Genomic DNA, 15,302 nt, shown 5'->3' with positions numbered 1-15,302 from the left:
GGGCAAGAGGATAGGCGGGGCCAGTGGATAGGCGGGGCAAGAGGATAGGCGGGGCAAGAGGATGGGAGGGGCCAGAGGACAGGCGGGGCAAGAGGACAGGCGGGGCAAGAGGACAGGTGGGGCAAGAGGATAGGCGGGGCAAGAGGACAGGCGGGGCAAGAGGATGGGAGGGGCCAGAGGTCAGACAGGGCAAGAGGATAGGAGGGGCCAGAGGACAGGCGGGGCAAGAGGACAGGCGGGGCAAGAGGATGGGAGGGGCCAGAGGTCAGACAGGGCAAGAGGATAGGAGGGGCCAGAGGACAGGCGGGGCAAGAGGACAGGCAGGGGAAGAGGAAAGGAGGGGCCATAGGACAGCTGGGGCCAGAGGATCCGCGCAGACTGAGAAGGGGGCGCATTTAGTGTCAGATGATTGGATTCGATGATGCCACCCTATCTGGCAGCGTTCTTTAGAAAGAGGCCCACAGCATCACTGCTCTCCACCATGCTTTCCTTCAGGTCTCCAAACCCTCCTGGATGATTTGATAAAGTCTTATATTTCCTTCCCAACTTGAGCCCGTTTACTTGAAAAGACTCGGTATTTTAATTTTAAAACAGCAGTTAGTTAAAAGTGATAACTAATGTCAGTCATCCATGATAAACAAACTCCTGGACCAGATCGAATCACATCGGCCTCTGAAGAAGCTCATTTCTTCTGAGTCTGTTAACCTCAAAGTGTTCAACTTCCATCTTTGTCCCACATTTTAGCGATGGACTAATCGTTCTGCTACGATGAAATAGCCGACATCTCATCAACTGGTTGACATAGATGCAGATTTAAAGAGAAAAATTGTCCTTTATAGACATTAACATATAAAGAACAAAGAAAGACTTGAAAGTTGAGGTTTCAGACTCGAGACTACACTCTGACTTTACCATCAGATATAGGAGGACATAGCTGAGGCTGGGTCCAACCTCTGGCCTCCTCTCATGCCCCCCCCTTCCCGACAGCAGGAGGATTTTTCTGACATGCTCCAGTTGGCCCATCGACGTATCGACGGCGTGACGCCATCGCCATGGATTCGCTGCTAACCTCCCTGCTGCTCCGTATAGCCTACATTTAGGACATATCGCCGCTCTGTGAAGCAGAGCAAACGTTGTTTTTCTGCTCCAAGCTTCCCTCTGATGCCCTGAGCCTTCAGTCAGAGCGACTGGAAACCATCAACCTGTGTGTTTTTATTACAGCAGAACAGTGAGAGCTCCCTGGGCTCCAGTCTTACACTTCTCCTGATATTTGCAGCTTTTATGAACACAGGGCTGCTTTGATTTTCCTTTTGTTTAGAGCTGAGGCGGCCCAGAGGAGTCCTGATGGACAGGTTGATGGTTCAGTTCTCCAACAGGGGAGCTGCCGGGCCGTGCAAACACCCGGGGGGGAGGGGCTGTACTCCACCGGTTCAATCAATGCAGTGCAAACAGCAGAGCGATGTGGGATCAGTGGAATGGAAACCGTTAATGCCGCAACATATGAGGCCTGAACAGGACGTAATGTTCTCCTCACAGATTACAGACAGCAGGGCCATAAAAACCATAGGAGACATCATTAGCCTAAAGGAGGGAGGGGAAACACAGCAGGTCCCTCCTGGACATTCTGGCCAAGATTAGTCCCACTGATTTACAGCACAGCTCAAAATGTTTACCTTCTTTTTGCTTTTTTTGTCACTTCTAAATGTTTCAGGGCATCAAATATATTTTAATATTAGATTAATACATTCTAAGTCCTCCAAACCAACCTAGGAGAAAAACAAAACACGCAGCTTGTTCTGCTACGAGTTATCTGTCTGCAACTTTCTGCAAGCGTTTCACCAGAAATCATCTAGATCAGGGGTCACCAACCATTTCAAGGCTGAGGGGCTACTTCATGGCTACCGAATCATAGGAAGGGCTACCAATACTGACCTATGAACAAGAGGGGTCAGCGTTGACCTAAACTTCATCATAATTAAACACATTTTTATTGTTAACTTTTCATTTTTAATTTTACTTTAAACATTATCATTTTATTATTATTAAAATGCCCTATGTGATTACTATGATCAAATGCTCTATAAATGATTAAAAAGAAGAGTCAAGGAATAAAATAAAATTTCAAACTTAGCCCACTGCTGAGTTGCTGTTTTCAGAAGGCGTTGAGGGCACCCCATGTGGACGTTGGTGACCCCTACTCTAGATAGAACCTATCTGATAACAGGAAGTAGGCTAAAGGGCTGGTTATACTCCCTGCAGCAGTGTATCGCAGTGAGGTTGATGCAGACATTTTTAATTTATGCTCAATTTTGAGCGTTGTCTGTGCTACAGTACACGCTGTGGGTCTAGATACGGACGAGGCGGTGAGGAAGTGGGGACGACAACGGAAGGACATGAGGGCGAAAAACAGCGGAGATCCAGGTGGAAAAAGGGTCCCAGCATTCTCGCGCACCTCGCTCTTCTAGCAGGTCAAATTTCACGAGTTGTTTTCCGCAATTTTGGTCATAAAAACAAAACAAGATGGCCTCCTGTCTGTGGCACCTACAATTTGGGAGAGGTGCAGCGGAGTGTCTGCGGAGGGGGCGGGGACATCTTTTTGTTCACTGTGACACCTACGCAAACAACCTAGTTTCAAAGTATAAATCAGCCTTAAGAGATCGCAGACAGAAGCAGATCCAGAATCTGAAAACCTTCAAGAAGCTGATTATAGCAAATGACTGTAGATTGTTTCTGATCTGATCAGAAACAAGGAGCAGAGGAGAAGATCCTGGAACTGTCTGAGTCCTCAGCTCATCCAGGAGGCCTCAGTAGAGCCCAGAACTGCAGGTCTCACTGCCAGGTTAAGGTCAGAGTTGTTATCCTAATGATCCCCCAAACCTCTGGGATAAAACTGTAAAGCAGCGCTTTGGGTCACATGACCCATTCAGTGACGGATCTGATCCTCTGTAGCTAAACGGCTGAGTTTTTTTCAGTTTATATCGATAGGCTAATGTTAAAAATAATTTCATATATCTCAAAATAAGCTAATATTTGGCTTAAAAGTTACTCGGTGTAGCTGAAACAAAATGCCGTGAATAATAAACAAACATAAATAAAGGCTGAAAAACAAAGTGTTAAAGTAACATAACATCTGCTGCCAGTCCAACACGGCGGTGGTAGTGTGATGGTCGGGGCCAGTGTGACTGAACAAGAACTGCTCTGTAAAGAGGAGTGGGCCAGATGTCCTGTAATTAGGTTAGGTGTTGGTTTGGACAGCTGTTCTTCTGTTGATGAAATCATCTTTTGTTAATAACATTCAATACTTCCTGGGTTTAAATGATCTGATATTAAAATGTGTTTGATGCTCCTCTCAGGCTAAAGTCTGACATGAATTCTTCTCTATGCTTCACTGGATTCTGTCCTCCAGGCTTTTTATTTCCCTCTTGCTGTCTTTGCTAACCCTTTGCACACGTCTCCCTCTGCTCCTCTTTGCGTGGCGCTGCGCGGCGTGTTGCTGCAGACCGCGCTGCGGGTCTCTGCTGCCGCCTGGTGGTTCCCTGCCACAAAGGGATGCCCCGCCTCGCCGACCTGTCGGTGAAAACCAAAGACGTGTGGGAGATCCCACGGGAGTCGCTGCAGCTCATCAAGCGCCTGGGGAACGGGCAGTTTGGGGAGGTCTGGATGGGTACGGATCCTGTCGCCTCCAGAGGACGAGGCCGCGTGGACGGAGGCGGGGGGTAGGGGTCACAAACATGGGGGCAGAGACACCAGACACACAAGGAAATGTGGAAACCAATAAATAAATGATGAATAATTGATTATTGTCATGTCAGGAGCCTCTGCCTCCCTAAAGATGGCCTCCGTCCATGTGAGCCTCGGTGCATGCATCTCTCCTTCATAGTTAACCCTGTGTGCCTTGCTTCCCCCCTCCCTTTAGAGAGTGCGGATGGTTTGTGCTTTAATTTAACGGGCGTGTGCATGAACTACATCCCTGACACTGTGGGCTTGAGTCATGATGCCTGGGAGATCAGCAGAGACGCACTTCACCTGGAAGTGAAGCTGGGGACGGGATGTTTTGCCGAAGTGTTCTCTGGTAAGAATGTTTATTAAAAATAATTAAAAGTCTTTGAATTGTTGTTCAGGAAATCCTCTGATTAACAAGACACTTTTGCAATCAGCGCCTCACAAAACGATCCATAACCTCCTCAGATGTTTTTTTTTTTTTTTTTTAGATTTATTGATTTATTTGAAAGAGACAGTGTTCAATAATAAACATTCCTGAAAATGCACCAGAATTAGCCAAAAGGATATTTTTCATCTCTTGTCCCTGGAAAGATCTTAAAAAGAAATAAAAACATTTATAACTCTTTCATAACAGGTCAGCTTTAAAATACCAGCAGCCATTCTTTGGTTCTTTGGTTTGTATCTTTATTTGTACACTGAACTAATGCAATCTTCTAAAATCTAAGAATAAGGACACATTCTCAAAATAAGTGTCATTTAGATGCTAAAATAAATCATATTTAAATGTTAAATTATTTTGGCTTAAACATGTATATAAATGTACTCTTTATCAGATGATATTGTCCCTAAAGTTAGAAAATTCTGTTTTTTTTCGCTATCTTCTGCAGGCCAGTTAGTTATACATCATCCTGAACACCTAAATTCAGCCAATCATATATCAACGGTCATCTGTCAATCAAATGTCTTCGCTCATAGCATCTTGATTCATATGTTGCAGCTAATATACGCAACAGTTAAAATCAGAAATAAGAATCATTTCCTTTCCCATTGAGTTCCGTCCCAGTGTTCACGGGGATGGACGTCTGTGTCTTCAGCAGGCGTAGAGCTAACAGAACTGGCAGCGTTGCGAGGCAAGGGCTCAAACATGTGCGGCTGGAAGCCTTCTACACCAAACCAAGCTTCTGCCGCCCTGGCGTCCTCTTCCACAACATCTTCGTCCCCGCTTTCCTCCTCTAAATAAAAAATGGATGACGGAGGAGACTCATCCTCGACCTCCGACACTAAACTCTCCTCCTCTTGCATGTTTCCTCTGTCCATAGCGTTCCTTGACAGTGTCGTTTCTAAGTCACCAATTTAGTGCTACTTGGTCCCAATGGAATTTACCATTGGGAACCTACTAGCACTAAGTTGCTAACTGGTTAGCAAGATACTTCCAAGACACCGGCAACAATCGAACTTTCTTGCGAACCTTCCGCCACAACAACCACTCCCCCTTGATAATCAACCAATCACATTCACTTTATTCACTCGTGTAAAGTCTGGCAACGGTTGGAACAGCTGTTTCCCTATGACTTTAAATGCAGATAATTATGCATATGAACTAAGATAATTCTTTCTTATTTTAAATATAAAAAAATATTCTGTAGGCAAATTCTCTTACCTGCCTCCTAAATATGGGAAAAAATCTATTTATTCTAGAAAAATTACAATATTTCAGTTTTTTAACTGCCAGTAGAAGCATAAATAATGATAATTTCCTGTAAATTGTTGTATGTAAAGTAGCAACGATGCTAAGGAGCCACAATAACAGCAGACAATAAAAAAGATTAAAAAAATAATAAATAGAAGAAGAATAGATTATAAGCAGTTCACCATTAAAATTTGCATTTATGTAGAAAAATTTTATCTTCGATGATAAATAGATTGAGGAAGAAATCCTTTGGATCCGTTTTTCCTCATCATTGAAGTACAGATTAAATTATTTAAAATAAAATGCATTTATTTTACCTTAATTTGAAATAAGATGATCTGCCAATCGAGTGATGATTATTGCCCTTGACCTAAGATAATTAGATATTACTGAAATAAAATGACTGAGTTGCTTTATTTTTAACAAAAATCATCGTATTCCAGTGGCAAATATTTCATGTTTTGCATTTAGAAAGCAAAGTGTGACAGTGAGGTGAGTGTAGAACCAGCTCTCTCTGCTGCTCCAATGCCTTCATATTTTAACATCTAGAGATGTGAGATATTTTGCCAAAAAAGATCTGAATTTCAGTTATATTTTTATCATTTTTTTTACCAAAAGTGTGATTTTATTTGGGTTTTCTCTGCCTACCATAAAATGTATATCTGGCCCTTGTAGTTTGCAATTTCTCCTCCCTTCTGTTTGGCATATCAGCGTTCTAATTGTTTTATCACCACCTGCTCAGATGATCTCATTAAATGTAACCAGACTGAAAATTCAGTGTCTACCACTTGGATATTACATTTTTTCTGTTTTTAAATTGCAGCTTAATCAAAGTTCCCTTTGTTCTACCTGTCCATCAAAGCTGGATGAAATATATAAATAAGTGTAAGGAATGAAAAACTGTCTGAGGAGGTGTGAATACTTTTGTGAGGCCCTGTCTCAGTAGAAACGTCCAGACTTCCAGCAGGAGAGGCGGTGGGCTCGGGGCCTTGGCCCCTGGAGGCCTCCAGACGGCTGCTCAGCTAACAGGCATACAGTGGAATCCAGAAACCAATCCCTACTAACTGAGTGGTTCCCGAACTTTATGGAGTGAATTTTGTTCTCTTGTTGCAAACACAGAGAAAGTTTTGAAAAAGGAAATTGGGGGAAAATGAACAGAAAAAGAAACTTGAAAAAGGTCTTAATTTAGAAAAAAAAAATAAAAGTTTTTTAGATCAACTTTGCTGTTTTATTAGATTTTATTATTTTTCTTCAATATCAGATTTGTACTTTTAAAAATATCTTTTGACATTTTTCACTCTTTACTAAAGAGACGTTGACGTTAACATCCAGCAGACCAATCAAATGCTACTTTGAAGCTAATTTTGAAGCAAGAGGAGAATGTGATCTGGAAAAGGCAGTTAGAAAAAGATTAATTTGATTGACTGGCTAAATGTTTCCATCAAGTTAAAACCAGTTGATTCCATCGAATCAATGACTTGCAAGGCATGATCCTCCTCAATGAGCTTGTAGCGGCTGATTTTACCTGCATCTGTAGCTGTTTCTTAAGCATTCCCTCACACCAAGCATGAAAGAGAAAACATCCAGGCAATCAGTCAGAGAAACAGGACTACACTGAAAAACAAGCCAAGCTCCAACATCTAGAAACAAAGGTGTTGATGGCAGCAGCACAGCTGATATTTCTCTCCAGGATGGAGTCACAGCCAAACAGGAACAGACCAGATGAAGCTACTATGAGAAAAAGCAGAGAGAGCAGAACGTTAGAGATTGAACTAACAGATTCTGCAGAGTGGGAGAATAGAGATAGAATGAAGCAGAATGATGAAATAGGGGTTCCTATGTCCTCCGGCAGACTAAGCCTATAGCAGCATAGCTATAGAGATAGCTCAGGATAACCTGACTATTTTTAATGAGGTATGAGAAATCTAAAGCCAAACCAATAATGGAACAAAATTCACTCCATTAAACTGCATGAAATATGTTGCAATAAAACAAACTCTCCTTTAAATCAGAAAACGACCACTTTCAGAGTAATTATTTTTTTGTTATATATTTATCATTTTTATTTTTTCAACCCTTAATCAGAATTACAATATTTGTTGTTTTTTATTGCAATATTTGATGTGTTTTATTTATATTATCTCTTTCGTTCAGTTCATGTTTCCCATCCCCACCTGCAATTACACTGAGGGCAGCTGATTAAAGCATGATTAGTTCATCCCTGCCACACTAATAACTGCATGTTTGGCTCCAATCAATGGAGAAACTTCTTCCTGCTCTGATTCCATGTGATCGACACAGAAACCAGAGATGTGACGTTCTCAGGGTTCCTACATCTTTTCTTCGCTCCCTCTGTTGAACAGACAGATGCTTAAAGCAAGAAAGAGACATCTGCTGGTTCCCACAGTGGAAAACATGTAGGAACCCTGCTGACCAGCATGAAGCTCAGGTCCACCTCCCGCATGTCTACCCCCCTCATGCATGTGCTCTGTAATAACACATCTGAATGGCAGCAGACGGTCCGGCTGTTCTGACACCAGAATCTGTGTTCCTGTGAGCAGGGACGTGGAACGGCACCACTAAAGTGGCGGTGAAGACGCTGAAGCCCGGCACCATGTCGCCCGAGTCCTTCCTGGAGGAGGCTCAGATCATGAAGAAGCTGCGCCACGACAAGCTGGTGCAGCTGTACGCCGTGGTGTCGGAGGAGCCCATCTACATCGTCACAGAGTACATGAGCAAAGGTACGTCACAGGGCGGCGATTGGAGCCGCTGCCCTTGGTTGTCATGGTGATTTGTGTCTCCTCTTTGTCATGGTCGCGCACTGCAATGTATCGCGTCTTTTTATACGCGTTTTAGTTCAGATATAGCTGTTGATTTTATTTGCTAAAAAGAGGAATGTTCCACTTGGTTTTCCAACTCGTTTTTCATTTCATGGAGCTAAAGCTCCAAAGTTGACCAAAGTTGAGACAAAGACAATGTCAGACAAGACAAACATTGTCTTGTCTGACTGTTGTAGGAGTCTAGGGCAAGGTTTTATCTAACATAGGAACATGCTACTAACTGTCAAGCATGGTAGTGGTGGCATCATGCTGTGGGGCTGTTTTACAGGGTTCCCATGTAAAAAGACTTTAAAAAGATAAAGTCCATGTGTAACAGGAACTGCATTGGTTTGCTTTTAGCAGGTGAATAGCTGGATTGCCAACCTGTCATTTCAGGAAGCATGACTTTCAAAGTGTGGCTGTCAGAATAGGGCTCCCATAGGTCTTTGAAATCCTTGAAAGTTTGTGAGTTTTAAAAAGTCATTTCAAAGCCCAGAAGGTTTTGGAACCAGGCTATAGTAAGAGTCTGTAGCTATGATCTCAGTTTCAATTTCAGTTTATTTCTATAGCATCAATTCACAACACGTGTCATCTCAAGGCTCTTTCCAGTTCACCAGATCATCCAGTCAGATTGATTCAAAGTTTTCTATCTAGAGAAAACCAGTTGGACTCATCGACTCGAAGACAATCCCTCACACTAAGCATGCTTTTAGCGACAGTGGGGAGGAAAAACTCCCTTTTAACAGGAAGAAACCTCCAGCAGAAGCCGTCTGCTAAGAGCTAACTAGACTTCAAGGAGACAGAAGCAGAGATACTAAAGGCCACTGTAAAGCAGCTCCAGGAAACACACAGCCAGGCAGACGAGCTCCGAGCCAGCTCCCATCAGAGGAGGAAGAGAGCACATCCAGTTAGTCACAGTCAGAGAAACAGGACTACACTGGAAAAACAGGCCGATCTCCAACATCCATAAACAAAGGTGTTGATGGCAGCAGCACAGCTGATATCTGCATGACAGGACATGCATCAGTGTGCATAGTTTGCTCACAGGTGAATTGCTGATCATTCAATTGTTCTCTAGTTGGTAATAATACCACTATTAGCTTCACTTTTATTTCACAGTTGTATCATTCACATAATTTGCATCATTCACATGGACATAAGGAATCTTAGTAAAAATGTTTAATGGAAACATGGCCGTGGGAATATTCTGGCGTGTCGACCAACCACAGGTTGGCACTCACTAAGGACATTAAAAATAATCTGATCCTGACGAGGATTTCCATGCATGCAAATTAGACTGACCATCAGATAAATCACATAAACCCTGCTACCGCACATTGTGCTTCGATATGAGAACATTGGTCCTGAAAAGTTTTAGAATGTGATGTTCCCCAGGTGTTGGAACCCTTTCAAAGAAGCTCTTCTTTTTCCCATCATAGCTGGAGAACATTTAAAGAACAATCAATGTTTTGTTTCACCTTTAAACTGTTAATCCTGCTGTTTAAGCTCGGTCAGACTGCCGAACACGGAGGGAAGCTTAACTGCAGCGCAATGCAAAGACGTTTGTTATCGGGGCGCTGATGGCCTGTTCTTGTGTCTCCGTCTATTGCAGGGAGTCTGCTGGACTTTCTGAAGGACGGAGAGGGTCGAGCTCTGAAGCTGCCGAACCTGGTGGACATGGCTGCACAGGTGTGTATTACATGATTGCTTCACATTTGCAGGTATATAAGCATAGATATAGTGCCAACATTCCACCTCTGGAATGTAGATGCAGCCGTTCCAGCTCCTTATGAATCCCACCATCACTCCACTCAATCCTCCTCTTCTGGTGCATCTTCTATACCTAATTTATTATTTTTTCCTTCCACTAAACTTTTCCATGCACCCAGGTGGCAGCAGGCATGGCCTACATCGAGAGGATGAACTACATCCACAGGGACCTTCGCTCTGCCAACATCCTGGTAGGAGACAACCTGGTGTGCAAGATCGCCGACTTCGGCCTGGCTCGGCTAATCGAGGACAATGAGTACACGGCTCGGCAAGGTGGGGGCTTCCTTCCCTCTGCAGCGTCTCCGTCTCACTGAAATTACTATGCAGCATATGGCTGGAAATGATCCCAATATAACGATGATCTGACCTTTAGGTTAATACAACAAACAGCAGTGACTGACAGGGCTGAGTTTCTTCCTGAAGAACCTGTTTCTTCCAGACAAATGGAAGAATCTTAGTGAACAGGTTTTTTATTTTATTTCTACTGGAATAAACTGGAAGAAAGTCCTGGTAATAGATCTTATTTTGGAGAACTGGGATAGTTCTCCACCAGTGACGTGCGGTGAGGTTCATAGCTGGTGAGGCACTGACGTCATCAGAATCAGATTTGCAAATAGATGCATAGATTGACAGCAGTTTACAGGTTATGTTTCACTTCTGCATCCTTACACATACAAACTGTAGCTCACAAAACACACATTTCCTTAAAAAACAAAACAAAATAAATGTTATTACTGTCTTACCTTTACTTATAAATGAATAGAAGTCCTCCTTATCTTCCTTCAGTTTTAAAAGTCTCTCTGTCTCAATGGAGATCACTGCCAGGGAAGAAAGCCTTCCTTGATCCGTCCTGTTCCTGCCTTATGTTTTCAGTCTCTTGAGCACCCCCTGCCATGAGGCAAGAGAACTGCCTGCCTCACCTCGAACTTGTTCTCTGCCGTTTATAATCGCTCATTACACGAAACACGTTACACAAACACAGTTGGTGACAAAAAGCTCTGTACATTATATACATAAGCCAAATTATTAGAAATAAGTTCACATATTACATTTGTTTAAACCATTTTATTGACGCCGTACAGCAACATGCTCTCTCCGCTTTGCAGCCAGCGCAGAGCCAGGGGTTGCGCAATCCAAGGTGAGGCAGAGCTCGCTGCTGCCTCACCGGCATCGCTTCCAAGCATTTGAATGGGAAAATAAGAAAATTCAGCGATTTTGAACAAATAAAAATCGAAATTGGTGAAGCTACATGAAAAATGAATATTTTTTAGTACAAACCACCGGATGAATATAACAATTTAAATTACTTTATGATTATATATTTTCTTTCTTTCCATGATGGCTGGTGAGGCACTGCCTCACCTGCCTCCCCTGACCGCACGTCACTGTTCTCCACTATATGCACCCGGCTACATAAGGAGGAATCTTTATTAGAACACACACAGTGACACAAACTAAGAAATTAGGAAAACTCTTTCTTGTATCCTCAGATTACCCCCTTGTATTCCTGCCCACAAACCTCCCTGGTTTATAGATATTGAACCCCACCTCAAGGCTATTACTGGATTTGGGTCTCCTTAAAGGTATAGAGGAGGTCTTTTATTTCTTGGTGGATCATCTAAATAATTGGTCCTCCTAATTCTAAATCATTCTGGTGATATGCTTAAATAAAGCCGTCCTATTTGCTCGTCCCGTTAGCTATCTTTTTCTGTGCATGCGCACATTCAGGCGTATATTAGTGGTGAGCTACGGTTTCAGACTGTCATTGAAGCTCACCTTTCTCACCGCGGTTCTTTGAAAATAGCAGAGGGTCATAGGAGAAAAGGTCTCTACAAAGTGTATGAGAAGAAAAGAAAGGCCTCAGAAGAGGCAGATATATCCCATAATGCTTTGCACGGAGAGATCTCTTCGCAAAGCATTATGGGATTTGCTGTCACAACGGCCAGCTGTCACAATATGCTGCCGCTACCTGACTCCACTGCACGGTGGAGGAGGAGTTACGTGACCAACGGAGCAGAAAGCAGTGATCATCTGTCTGAACGGGCAGTTAACTGAGTTCACCATATAGTCCCCGCTGTATGTGGGCACAGTAAGCTTGTATGAACTATGAAAACAGAACATTTTAAACACAGTGTGCACGAGGAGAAATGGGCTTGTGCACACTCTGGCACGCGTGTTCTTTTAAAGTGGAGAAGGCGGGTCTTTTAAAAACTTGAAGAAAATCCTCCACAATACCTTTAAGCCAAAATATCCACCTACATAAAGAAAACTGTCTAGTACATTTCCAAGTTTTTTTCCAGAAGAATCTGTCTCTTCCTGCCGTAAGAACAATATGGAAAAATCTTGGGAAAAAACGCCATTTGTAAGGAACCTTTCAACCATGATGACTGATCAAAGCCTTTATTTCTGACTGATATTCCAGGTTTTAATTAGTTTGTTCTTTTAAAGCTAATATTTCTATAGAGTTAAATAAAAAGGCGTTTTCATAAACATGGCAAAGTAATTGTCAGGTTCCAAAAAAGTAAAAAAACAATCCACTGGAGTTTGTTTCCAAGTTTGAAGACGTTTCTCTTCCCATCCAGGAAGCCTTTTCAGTTCAAAATGTCAGAAACTGTTTTCAGTTCAAGGTTTTTTAGAGTGAACCAAAAACAAACTATCGCTGCATTGTAGATTTTTGAAAGTTACAATGCAGGGATAGAGTTGATTCCTTCCAGCTATCCTGGCAACCCTAACCCCCTATACAGGGGAACCGAAGACCTTGCCTGTTCTGCCAGGCCAACAATTCCCTCTAACGACCCCCTTTCAGAGACATAGACAGGTATGGGGCATTGCAGGCTAAGAAAAGAACCCAAACAACCCCATTCCTAAGAAGTGGACCTATTATTCAGGTTCAATTTCTAAGCCAAATCAAGTCTTTGTTTTTGGTCCACTCTGTAAAGCCAATTCCTATTTCTGACATTTTGAATTGAAAAAGCTTCCTGGATGGGAAGAGAAACGTCTTCCGACTTGGAAACAGGGTCCAGTGGATTGTTCTGTAACTGTTTTGGGATGAGTGAGAATCCTCACCAGCTAACTATCAGGTTTGCAGGCTTCTGTTGTTTGCTGGTTATTTTGTTGATATTGATGTTATTAGATGGAAAATGTGTCTGAACCGTGCAGAGGATTAACTGGATTCTCGTAGTAAAGACAGCTGAACATTAAAGCGTGCAGCGCTCTCTTCCTCTCCTTGCTACCATGATGCACAGCTATGTTCCTCTGGGATTCTGCTTAATTCGCTCCTCTGTCTTCTTTAGGAGCAAAGTTCCCCATCAAGTGGACCGCCCCGGAGGCTGCGCTGTACGGCAGGTTCACCATCAAGTCAGACGTGTGGTCGTTCGGCATCCTGTTGACGGAGCTGGTCACCAAGGGCCGCGTGCCTTACCCAGGTGAGGGACCCGATAATGACACGATCTGAACAGGCCACTGAGCTCCATCTGCCTTTTCCTGCTTCTTACAGGAGCTAAAGCTTCCTGTCAACATCACTGAGCTTTGTTTTTCACTGAGTTTGAGAAATGAGGCAGCGATCAGGATCTTTCTAGAACGAAAAGGGCTAAATGTAGTGATGTTATGAGATAAGCCGAGGCTTCCAGGCACGATCCCCGAAGGCGAGGCGTGATTCAATAAGGAGAGGGGCCAAAATTGATGACGTCCAAAGCGTACAGCGTATCTTATCTTAAATATTTTTTCTCTTCTAAGACATTTTACACAAAAAAAACGAAAGATTTTATTATACACAACAATCATTAACAATTTTAAAGGAACTTAAATGGGGGGGGGGGGGGGGGGGGGGGGGTCGTCACAGATTATATTACTAACTGTAGTTCTGCATTCCACCAGTAGGTGGTGACATGTTCACATGAAGCTTCATGAACTGTGGGGATCGTTGAAGCAATTTGGCCAAACGGTTCAACGAGGCTTCATCTCACCATCAGTAGTTAAATGTTTTATTTAACGATATTCTGAAAATAAGTAGTGCGCCAGAATATGTTAACTGTTTATTAGTCCTTCTGTATTAAAAAATTGACAGAATAAACAAAAAAAAATTGTTTACACTTCTATAAAGTATGTAAATACTAATGCTTTCCAATGAGCAGAGATTTAAAACTATCATTAACAGATGGCGAATGTCGCTCTGACATACTGTCAGACTATTTACCTTTGTTTCAGTGAAGCTAATGCTAACTGTGATATAGCTTTCTGTTTTTAGTCTAAGCCTGTAACAATCAGTGCTGGGTGAGACTTAATGCTGTTAGCAGAGCTGTTAAACTGCTGGTTCTGGTTCCTCTGAATGTTTAAACTTGGCTCCATGGAGATCATTTAGCCTTCTCCATCTATGTGCTAATTGTTAGCATGTCTTTTGCTATCATTTTACAAACATTTAGCATAATGCCTTCCACTTTCCTGTCAGCTCATCCTCACCTTCCAAACCCAGTACAGAAGTCGATGCTTCTCCTCCATGCAGCACAGATTAATGGGAGCTATTCAGAGAACTGAAGTGTCAACAAGGGGGGAGCGGTTGCTTCAGGACCCAGAAGCAGAGATGAGTTCATGTAGGTTTAATGAAGAAAAACTGAGGTAAACATAGAAAGACACTGAGAAACCAAAAAACAGCAAACATCAGGAAAAACTCACATGGGGAACCAGAGACTAGGAAACAACTAACAAAAACAAGGAAGCAGCACTGAGTGACTGCACCAGGAGAGTATATATGGGAGACCAAACAAAAATGGAGGTAATCAGTTAATATGGAGCAGGTGTAGATGGAAGTGACTAGAAGGGAGCTAGGAAAAAGGAGACAGGTATAAGGGGGCAACAGAGAGTAACTAAAGACTGGCTTAAATATAAAAACAAAATGGAAAATAAACCAAAGACCAACAAAACAGAATTACTTAGATAGTGGAAACTGAAAACTAAAAACTCAGAGTTCCAAAATGGGAGAACCATAAAATGAAGGTGTTTATCCAGAGTTTATATTTGTAACCAGAGACACAGAATGTTCATTCTGGATCCTTGTCTTCAATAAACAGTAACGTCAACATTACAACAATGAAAGGACCAGTGTTGTGCCTGAACGCGTTCATTGAACGAAAGTTCATGAACTCATTCATATTTTGGGCGAATGTGAACTTAACGTACTGCATTATTGCCTGATGAACGTTATTGTGAACTCGTTCATTCTGGTGTCTGTGAACGGCACGCTCTCTCAGTTCAGCTCCGTTCAATAGGTTGCCAGATTTCTATAGAGTCCTCCAGGCGAAACC

At 42.6% G+C, this 15,302-nt stretch overlaps 1 protein-coding gene across 4 annotated transcripts in view; it reads left to right on the top strand.

Annotated features, from left to right (window-relative positions):
* The window catches only part of fynb (FYN proto-oncogene, Src family tyrosine kinase b), a 98,659-nt gene that overhangs the window by 80,543 nt on the left and 2,814 nt on the right, over positions 1-15,302 (top strand). For 2 of the 4 annotated variants that reach the window (XM_038296505.1, XM_038296506.1), the window contains exons 8-12: positions 3,500-3,664; positions 7,975-8,154; positions 9,845-9,921; positions 10,122-10,275; positions 13,296-13,427. In XM_038296505.1, the coding sequence (XP_038152433.1) occupies positions 3,500-3,664; positions 7,975-8,154; positions 9,845-9,921; positions 10,122-10,275; positions 13,296-13,427 (708 nt within the window). Of the gene's footprint in view, positions 1-3,499; positions 3,665-3,916; positions 4,073-7,974; positions 8,155-9,844; positions 9,922-10,121; positions 10,276-13,295; positions 13,428-15,302 lie in introns of all 4 variants that reach the window. The other 2 variants (XM_038296508.1, XM_038296507.1) reach the window with 2 other exon arrangements.

The sequence above is a fragment of the Cyprinodon tularosa genome, unplaced genomic scaffold, assembly GCF_016077235.1.
Source record: "Cyprinodon tularosa strain WSP-4 unplaced genomic scaffold, ASM1607723v1 ctg370, whole genome shotgun sequence".
NCBI lineage: Eukaryota > Metazoa > Chordata > Actinopteri > Cyprinodontiformes > Cyprinodontidae > Cyprinodon > Cyprinodon tularosa.
This window is presented reverse-complemented; position numbering and strand designations above follow the sequence as displayed.